This window comes from Blastomyces dermatitidis (genome assembly GCF_000003525.1).
Source record: "Blastomyces dermatitidis ER-3 genomic scaffold supercont1.1, whole genome shotgun sequence".
Taxonomy (NCBI): domain Eukaryota; kingdom Fungi; phylum Ascomycota; class Eurotiomycetes; order Onygenales; family Ajellomycetaceae; genus Blastomyces; species Blastomyces dermatitidis.
In genome coordinates, this window is record NW_025544774.1 from 1,685,461 (window position 1) to 1,696,002 (window position 10,542).

Sequence of the window (10,542 nt, forward strand, 5' to 3'; positions counted from 1 at the left end):
TCAGACTATAATCTGTAGAATAGTTGAAGGTTGTATTGATAGATCTATCTACAGGAACATAATATAGTGATGGGTCACGTGATCTAGTGGGATCGCTAACCGCAACGGCCGTAAGGGCCAACATATTTGTATGGAAATTCGGGATGTAAGCCGCGTTGGTGAGGTTGACATTGAACTGCTTTCCTGCTTCATTTATCATGATAGTTCTAACAGTTCCATAACCTTCAACTTTAGTGCTGGAATCGCCTGTATAGACTTCCGCATTCGCAGGAGTAAAGGATAGGAAACGTGTTCGATTATTGCATATATGCTGTTCCGCGCCAGTATCAAAGATCCAGGAGTTTCGGAGGTAGGAGCGAGAATTTGAAGAGTTCATTGATATTTTTCTGATCTGTTGATCGATAGATTGATGATCGGTAGATTGATGATCGATAGATTGAGGATTGATAGATTGAGGATCTGATTGCTTCAGAACCATTCCTCCCAGGACTGCTTCATTGGCATCTACCATATCTGTATTCATGGATGAATCTCTAGATATCGCACGATCAATGCGTCTCTTTAATCCTTGATTCTTAAGAGCTTGATCGATCTGAGTTCTCTTCTCCCCGTTTTCCTTCCATCCAGGTGGCTTCCTTGATGGATTGAGATAGTAGCACTGGGCGTATCGGTGACGGGCTCCGTAGATGCAGTTTCCGAATGTTGCTGGTGATGAGGATTGCTGAGGTCTTCCATTAAGGGTAGCGAAGTTCATAGATTTATCTCCTTTGAGAATACCCATTTCCCTATACCGTTCCTTGAAGTCCTTAACTAACTCTATCAAAGATATGACATCTTTATCACATCGGACATCCTTAGCCCATGCCTGTGTATATCCTGCATCAATAATCAATAGCTAGGTTCGTATTTAAGAAATCTTTCTTCAAGTTGAACTGTCCAGCTATATCCGCCTCTTTGATATCATCTTCGATGAGTGACCAGTTGTTTAACCACTTCTCTATACCTTTGTTTTTCGGTGCTTTGCAGAGATCATGGTATCGGGTTCTCACATCATCTTGATAGTCTGCGGTCGTGGGGGAGAGTCGATCTCTTAACGAACGGATAATCTCCTTCACATCATCATCCTCACTGCGTACATGTAGCTCTGTGGCATCTACTGTTCTCCATATGACATCTCGTATCTCTTCATTCAATTTCTCATGGCTCCACCACGAACTCGCTCGATTTTTCGAATAAGAACCCGCCGATAGATCCATCGAAAAGCCCTCGATCATACGAGCATTTTGACCCCATCGCCGACCGCATACCCCGTGTGGTGGTGGAGTTATCCAGCCAAATGTGAACCAGACGTTGTTCGGAACTCCTGCGTGGGATTATCCCCCATTCTCCCCTACCACACCACAACCCCGGGCCAAATTGCCATACAAATTGTAAGGTGAAGAGACCTAGCCGTATGCACCAATCTTCTCGATTTTGGAAGATCCCCGATCTGTAGTTGTGGAGATATCTGAGGAGCGACCTCCGCGAAAACCCTGTCCATCTTTGATGTTCCAAAACACCAACGCCAAGTCCCACCCTCGTACCGCCCTTCCCAATCTGGCCCATCCCCAGCAGAAAAATACAAAAAGATACCTCAGTGATAATATCAAGCATATAATCAACAGACAATGAGTCAACAGCACATCAACAACTATAAAATCAGTATATTTCAAGATCTGACTGAGTCTTTGATCCCTGCACAGTGAGATATATTAAATCTAGTTTTAATATCTCAATATTCAATAGATTCTGCAAGAGATTGAGAACAGCAACACTAGATTTCTATTGAATTTGAGAATTAACTCTATATTGATATAATCATTGACAAAGTCTTCTATTTTGAGATATAAATAACCAGTTTCTCTACATCTCACTGACAATATTTATATTATTATATAGAAACAGACTTATATTCTCTATAATATCAAGACTCTGAAGAGGGAAAGTCTTGATAGAGAATATACAGTAGTGCATATCTTAGCAGTTTCTATCTCATTCTTCTGCAGCAGTTAATGCAAAAAAAAAGATCTTAGAAATAGTTTTTTACTTCTCTTGAAAAAGTAAGGTATTTTTCTTTGAGTTTTACACAATATTCTTACAAAGAATTAAAAACAGAGTTGTTTTCTGTCATAATTTCATATTCTTTTAAGTAAGAATTACTTTTTCAGTGACTGAAGAGCTTTCATTAATACTTAATTCTTTTTTACACTCTTTATTAACTGATTTGAGTTGCACACTTGTTGTGTGAGAAGAATTGAATGATTTAGAATAAAATTGAATAGTTTTAATCAATTTCTCTGCAAAAAATTGATTTATTTTTTGTCAGTTTTTCTCTTAAAAACTGTCATATTATCTGATTTATTATCAATTGATATCATACTTTTCCTCACTATATCTCAAGAAAGAGATTATAAAGATTTTATTAATTTATCTTAAAAATCAATTTTAGTTTATTAGATTCTCTTTAAAAATTTAATCTAGTTACTGAACTAGTGTGAAAAAAATCAGGTGTTTTATACATAAAAGTCTTTTATTCTTCTTTTGAAACAGTCTGATCAACTTTTCAATTGAAAACAGACTTAGAAATATCTCAATTGAAACAGTCTGATCAACTTTTCATTGAGTGAAAACAATGAGTTTAAAAATACACTCAGTTGATGTGAAAAAAGATGCTTTCTCAAATGCTATTCCTGAGATTGAAATTCTGAAGAGAAGAAAGAAAGAAGAAATAGAGAAACAACAAGTTCTTAAAATACAGAAACTTGAAAAAGCAAGCAAGATTCTTGAAAAGCAGTGTCTGAGTGAGATGAATGAAGAAGTTCTGTTAATTCTTCATGCTCAGGCTAGACAATTACAGAAGATGATCAAGTTCAAACTTGGAATCTCAAACACAGTTTAAAAAACCTTGAAAATTTCTAGTACAATCACTGACTCTTCATCTTACTCTTCTTCTTTCTGTTTTTCTACTTCTTCTTCTTCTTTAAATTGAAAGAAAATATATGCTTAAACAGCTGAATCTGCTATCTCTAAATCTGCTGTCTCAAAACCTGCTCAAAATCCTGAGAAAACTGAGAAGAATACTGCTCATGTCTCTATTCATAGAAAAGTGAAAAAGAAAATGCAAAAAGAGAAAAACTTTCAAATCTTCAGAAATAGAAGACTTATTCTCAAAGTCTCAAACCAGAATATTCTGTAAAGAAACAAGCTAAACTCAAATCTCATTTTCAGAATTAGAAATGAAATTAATCAGCAGTTCTTTTCTCAGTTAATAACTGATATTGAAGTTCAAAAACCAGTTATAGCTTCAATTGAGTCATCATTCTTTGAAAACTCTATCATTCTGACTACAATGTCTGAATTCAGTGCTGAATTCCTTATTTAGAATGAGAATCTCTGAAAGTCAGCAGTAGAATCTTTGTTAAACACAATAATTCTATCTGAAAGAGATGAAAAGTGAGACAAATTCATTCTTCATGATATTTCAGTTGAAATTTTTGACTGTGAAGAAGAAATGCTACTTCTCAAAAATGAATTGAAAGAATACAACTTCATTCAACTGAGAAAGAAGCCTGTATGACTAAATTCAATTGAATTCAGATAAAGCAGAAGAAATGCCTCTGTTCTAGTATATATAAAAATACTTGAACAGTGAAAGATCTCTGAAGTAAGAGTAGCAGATTTGAAAATGAGAGTTCATGAATACAAAGACTCAAGAATGAATCTCAAAACTCAAACACAGTGTTCAAACTGTCAAAGATATGAATACTTTGCAATCTCATATTTTAGAGACTCAAAATGTGCATTCTGTGTCAGAGATCACAAAACTAGTGAGCATAAATATAAAATATGCTTAAAAAGAGATGAAATTTGTCAACATACTCTGCTTAAGTGCTCTAATTGCAAAGAAAAACATGCATCTAGCTCAAAAGAATGTATATTTACTTCTAGAACTCAAAAGAACTGAAGAAAAGATGAAGCTCAAAGTCAATCTAGAACTGAAGAGAAGAGTCAATTCAGTAGACTTACAACTGTAAGCTTAAAAAGAAGAAACTCTCAACTATCTAAGTCTTCAAACTTCAATTCTCCAGCTAAATATAAATAGAATTTGAATTCTCAAACTTCTGTTAAGATTAGAGAATTGAGAAATAACTCTGATAATAAACTAGATATAATGTAAGTAGTTGAGATTTCTACTTTTCAGAACAGTTATAATCTACTATCTGATAATAATGATTAGATTCTACTCTACTCTCTTTTAGTATGAATATACAACAAAAATAACAAAAAAAGTTTAAAAACTCTTCAAAAATCACATTTATTCAAAATAATGTGAATAGAAACTCAAATTGTATTTATTCTTGTCTTCAAATTGTATTTGAGTAAAAAGTTAATTTTATACTGCTTCAGAAGCCGAATTTTGATGCTGAGCAAAAATATGTCATTTCTCATTCAAGCTACTACTGCTTTTTATCTCAAAAGTCTGAGATAAAGTCAAGAGTAGTGATCTGTGAAAGAAAGAGATTAAGATATCAATTTAATCTAAGATTTAATATTATATCTGACCCTGATATTCTGGTGGGTGATATTATAGATAAAGAAAATGAGTTTAATACTATACAGCTTATAAATATCTATAATGAAAAGTCATTGAAGAAAAATAACAATATCTGAACAATTGATAGAGAATTTCTGAACATAACTTCATCAAGAAACTCTATAATTGTAGAAGATTTCAATGCACATCATTTCTAATGAAATTCAGAATGCAAGAGAGTAGTGAGAGCTGATAATCTGATTGAATGAATCTTTGAGTATTCAATAGATTTGATTAATAAGTCTGATCAACAAACATTCTTTAGAAAAGATATGAAACAGAAGTCTATTATAGATCTAATATTCATATCACAAAATCTAATGAAAAGAAGACTTATAAACTGATTTATTAATTCAAATGAGATATCAGAATCAGATCATGAGATTATTCAATTTAATATTGAACTGAGTGAAAAACAAATGAGTGAAAATTCTCTTCTCTCTAATCAGTATAACTTTGAAAAAGCTGATTGAAAAGCAGTTGAAGAAAGTATAAAACTATTAAAATCTGAAAGATAGAATGAGCTATATTAGAATTCTGATCAAGATATCTCAAATGAAATGCTTAAGAATAGAGTGAAGCTTATTACATCTATTATTCTAATAAGTATTAGAGATAATATTTTAAAAAGAAAATCTTCTAAGTATTCAAAATCTTGATGAAATAAGAATATCTCATCTAAAAGAAAAGAATTAGCTACTGCTAGAAGAGATTGAAAGAATGATATAATATCTGATGAAGAGTTCAAAGCTGTCAGAAATGAACATTTTTCAGATATTAAAAGAGCTAAAACAGACTGCTGAAATAAATTTCTTGAAGAAGTATAAGAGAAGAAAGTTTTTAAAGCTTTTAACTATACTAAAACAAGAAGTGTAGTAAAACTTTCAGTCTTAGAATATAAGTTTCAGAATGAATCATATACAGCAAACTCTTTTAAGAAAAAATATCAAGCTTTTATAAGAATTCTCTTTCAGAACTCATCAGATTCAGATTCAGATTCAGAGAAAGAGAATATATTACTTCTCAACTACATTGATAAAAATAACTGGAAATGATCTGATCTTACACAAGATGAATTAGAGTCAGCTATCTTCTTAAGTTCTGTTAAAACTGCTGCAGATTCTGATTCAATTAATCACTTAATTATTCAAAATACATATTTCTACTTAAAGAATGAATATTTTGAGCTCTTTTTCAATCTCTTAAAAAATGAATATCATTCTGAATACTGAAGAGAAGTCACTGAAGTGATTCTTGTAAAATCTAATAGAAAAACTTCAATTTCTAAGTTATATAGAGTAATATCTCTATTGAACTGTCTAGAAAAGGTTTTAGAAAAGATAATAGCTACTCAACTATCTTTTATAAGCTCTATAGATAATTCTCTTTTATTCAGTGAATAAATGAGAGATAGAAAACAGTGTTCTGTAATTGACACTGTTCTCTCAGTTGTTCATGATATTCAAATAGCAAAGCATGAGAGTCTGATCTCAACTGCAGTTTTTATTAATATAAAAGAAGCATTTGATCATATTTCAAAGTCAAAGTTAATTCAGATATTGAAGATATTAAAACTGTCACTTTCTCTAATAAAATGAGTTAACTGTTTTATATCTAGAAGAATTATATAACTCTTCTTTGATAAAATAAAATAAGATAAGACTGAGATAAAAATAGAAGTATCACAGAGATCTTCAATCTCACTTATTTTATTTACAATATACACTGCATATCTATTCAAAAATAGAAATATGAGAATAGTGTAATTTTCAAGTTATGTGAATGATATTGATCTAGTCTACAGCTCAAAAACTATCAAAGAGAATTTGAAAGTAATTGAAGAAGCTGCAAAGAAAATCTTTGTTAGAGCAGATATCAATCAAATTCAATTTAATATGAATAAAACTGAGTTAATTCATTTCTTTTCTAGATTCAATGAGAAAGAACTATCTCTAACTCTTTTAAATAGAGAGATTAAACTCAGTGTAAATGTCAAATGATTAGAAGTATGATTAAACTCCAAGTTGAATTTTAAATATCACATTTAACAAAGAACTGTTAAGACAGAAAGACTATTGAATAACATAATCAGACTATTAAATACAGAGAGAAGTCTATCCTTTCAGGCTATAAGACAGTTATATATAGCCTGTATTACATCAGTAGCTGATTATGAAGTTCAAGTTTGATGAAATAATCAAGGGAATTTCACTGAACTCTTTCAAAGTCTGTAAAACAGAGCCTTGAGAAGAATTCTGAGAGCATTCAAATCATCTTCTATTAAAGCAATGAAAATTGAAGCTTCAATTCCTTCTCCTGCTATTTAATTTGAAAAGACCTGTATGAACTATGCTCTGAGAGTTGTAAAGATGAGCTCAAATCATATAATCAGAGAAAGAGTCTCTTCTTCATTTTCATCAATTAACTCTGAAAATGAACTGAATTGAAATAGATTTCTTGATTGAAATGAAAATAATTCTTCAAAGAAAATGTCTTCTCAACTGTACAGACTATACTCTCTGATTAAAAATCAATTTTCTTCTTTAAATATTGAAAAAGTTGATCATGAGAAGTTATCTCTCTGAAGAAAAAAGCTTGAATCTCTTATAGACTTATAAATAAGTGAACTATCAAAAGAGAAAGAATATGAACAGCATTTGAAGAGAATTTCTACAATCAATATAAAAGACTCTATTCTGATTTATTCAGATGACTCAAAAAATGAGAACTTGAATAGATTAGACACAAGCATTGCTTATACTGAAGATAATATTAATTTTATCTCAGATTTCTGAAATCTAGGCTCTGAATATAAAGTCTTTGATGCTGAACTATTTGTAATAGTGAAAGCTTTCAAACTCATTGAAATAAAATCTTATAAAAGAGAAAATTGTTTAAAAGAGATATGAATATTCTCTAATAGTTAAGCTGCTTTAAAAAGACTTAGAAATAGTCAGATTCATAATGATTAAATGAACCTTGAACTGATCTTAAACTCTGTTTTAAAAATTCAAAAGAGAAGAATATCAAAGCTGAGAATTCATCTACACTGAGTTCCTGCTTATATGAATATTCATGACAATGAATTGACTGATTCAGCTGTAAAAAAGAGTGCAGAATTAAGCAGATCTATTCAAAAAATTATATCCTGATCTTTTGTAAAGAGAAAAATAAAAGAATCTTGTTTAGACAAGTGAAATGAAAGCTGGCAGAAATAAAAGAAGAGTATACATTATTCAAGATTTAAAACAAAACCCAAGTGGAAATCTTGTTCAATTAAATGTAAAAAGAAAATATTCTCATCTATAATACAGCTGAAACTAGAATATGGCTATTTCAAATCTTATATACAAAGATTTGATGATAGATTTAACTCAATAGAATGCTCATTCTGCAATATAAATGAGAATTCTGAGCATATTATAATACACTGTACATTATACAATAGTCTCAGAGCCAGATTGAAAGAGAAGTATAATCTAAATCAATTAAATATGAGATTCTTATTCTCAACTGAGACAGGAATTAAATACTTAGTAGACTTTCTATCAGAAACTCAAGCAGCTATAAGAAAATAGCTAAATTCAGAATTATCTGAATATGAAGAGGAGGAAATCAATCAGATATAGTCTGTTAAAACAGCTATACACTCTCTTTTAATAATTTGTTTTATTATAGTCTCTCTTTACTTTATCTTTTTCTTTATCTTTTTCTTTTAATTTCTTTCTATCTATCTATTTAATGTGTCTATCTTTGAGACTGTGTTCTTTTTCTCTTTTCTTTTGTCATGATACTGTCAAATGATTTCAAAGTATGAGATGATGTTAAAACACTGCAATTTGTAAACAGTTTTTGTATTCTGAGCTGGAATTTTCTGATTTTGCATATCTGAAATTGATGAATGTATAATAGTTAACTTTACAGACATAGAAAAAACCCTGAGAACTAAAGTTCTCAGGTAGATGTCATAGTCTCTGACTGCATACATTTATAATTGAAGAATAATAATAATAATAATTCAATTTCTCATATTTCATATATTTGATTTTCCACGCAGTGACCTTGATGTCATATGCTATCTTGACCTCCGCGGTGGCTTCTTCTGAACACTCAGGTTCCAGAGTTTCTTCTAGTTCAGATGTAAGAATAAGTGCTCGCAGGCGATTATTCGGGTGTTTGCAGCTTGGCGTGATATGTACTGTTAACTACTAGAAGTATTCACAGTAGAAAGATAAAATGTAGAGATCAAATGTATAATAGTATTCATGAACTCCAGTCTATATAGTTGTGTGTAGCCAAGGGCTGCTAACTCTATTAATTACTCAAGAGATAGAAATAGAGGTAAAGAATCTGTAAGAAGTGAGATTTCTTATATATTCTTCTCTCTCTAAGACTTTGTCTGTAAAGCCTTTCACTGAGTGATTTCATAGAATTAGGCTCAGCACTGTAGTAATACTCACTAAAAATTCTTCACATCTATATAAAAAAAACCTCAGTGAGAAAAAATCTCTTATTATTATAAAGAAAAAAGAGTCTATCACTCAGTTTCTTATTCTATAAGATTCTTTATAACCTGCAGATCTTTCTCTGACTATTATACAGATTTATCTCATATCTTTTATATAGAAGAATTCTGATTGACTCTTAATCATTTCTGTAAAATTCTTATATAATTATCATACAAATTCATTCTTGTAGAATAGTTAAAGGTTGTATTGATAGATCTATCTACAAGAACATAATATAGTGATGAGTCACGTGATCTAGTGGAATTGCTAACCGTAACAGCTGTAACAGTCAACACCTCCTCTCAAGATAATAAGACTCATATATAAAAACACTCAAACTATCAAGATAGTCTGTCAAAACTAATACAAATGTAAAATTAAACATTCTCAACTTTTACACCTGTAAGACCTAGTAAAATCATGAATTATACAAATATTACAGTGTTTAGAGATTTAGTGAGTTCATCTGTCATTATCTGAGTGATGAGAATATATTCTAAATCAATGATTCTCTGATTCAACTGTTAATATGAAAAATGAAAACATGTGTCAATGTACTTGCTTCAGACTGTAATAACTGTTATCTTTATAAGATCTATAACATTCTTATTATCAGTGAGAATCTGTATCAGAGATGTAGTAATGAAGTCAAGCTCAATTATAAGATTCTAAATTTATGTTATCTTGTGAATCATCTCACTAAGAGTCATATATTCAGTCTCATTGAAACTTAGAGATATACAAGATTGCTTCACTAAATGTCATGAAATTGAGCTGTCTGTAAGCTTAAAAATGTAGCTGAATGTTGATTTTCTATCATTATTTAAGAGACTGGTTCAATCAGAATCTGAGTAGCTGAAGAGTAGGTAGAAATCATCAGAGAAATTGAGAGAAATAGAAAGATCAGTAGAAATGAAAAGATCAGTAGAAATGAAAAGATTGATAGAAATGAATCTCTTATACAGACTGTATCTGTAGAAAATGCTCAGATTCATGATTTCTTTCAAATAATATATAACATGTAATAGAGTCTTTTAATATTGAGATGTTGAATCAACATTCTATTGAGTAAGTAGCAAGACAGTGTGAGTGATATCAGAATATGTTTTAACTGTAAGATATTGCAAGCAACTCACATTATATTAATATCACTGAATTGTGAAATCAGTCTCTTTCTCAGATATAGAGAAATCATTAATATACAATCTATTCTTCATTGATATTCTGATGACAGCTGTATTATCAAGATAGAAATCTTTAATAAGACATTTGATATATTAATAATATATTAAATCAATTTCTTTGTCTGAACAATGAACTTTTATATTCAAATACTTAATTAACTGATGTAGATTCTTGACTTTCAATTTCTCACTAAGTATACTCACTAGTCAATCAGCA

At 30.5% G+C, this 10,542-nt stretch overlaps 1 protein-coding gene across 1 annotated transcript; it reads right to left on the minus strand.

Annotated features, from left to right (window-relative positions):
* Positions 1 to 1,605, minus strand: BDCG_16081 (uncharacterized protein; the record flags this gene model as incomplete). Its single annotated transcript, XM_045425353.1, has 3 exons — positions 1 to 48; positions 101 to 876; positions 1,308 to 1,605. The coding sequence occupies 3 exons, from the start codon at positions 1,603 to 1,605 to the stop codon at positions 1 to 3; spliced, it is 1,122 nt and encodes a 373-aa protein (XP_045279091.1).
* Between the last annotated feature and the right edge of the window lie 8,937 nt (positions 1,606 to 10,542).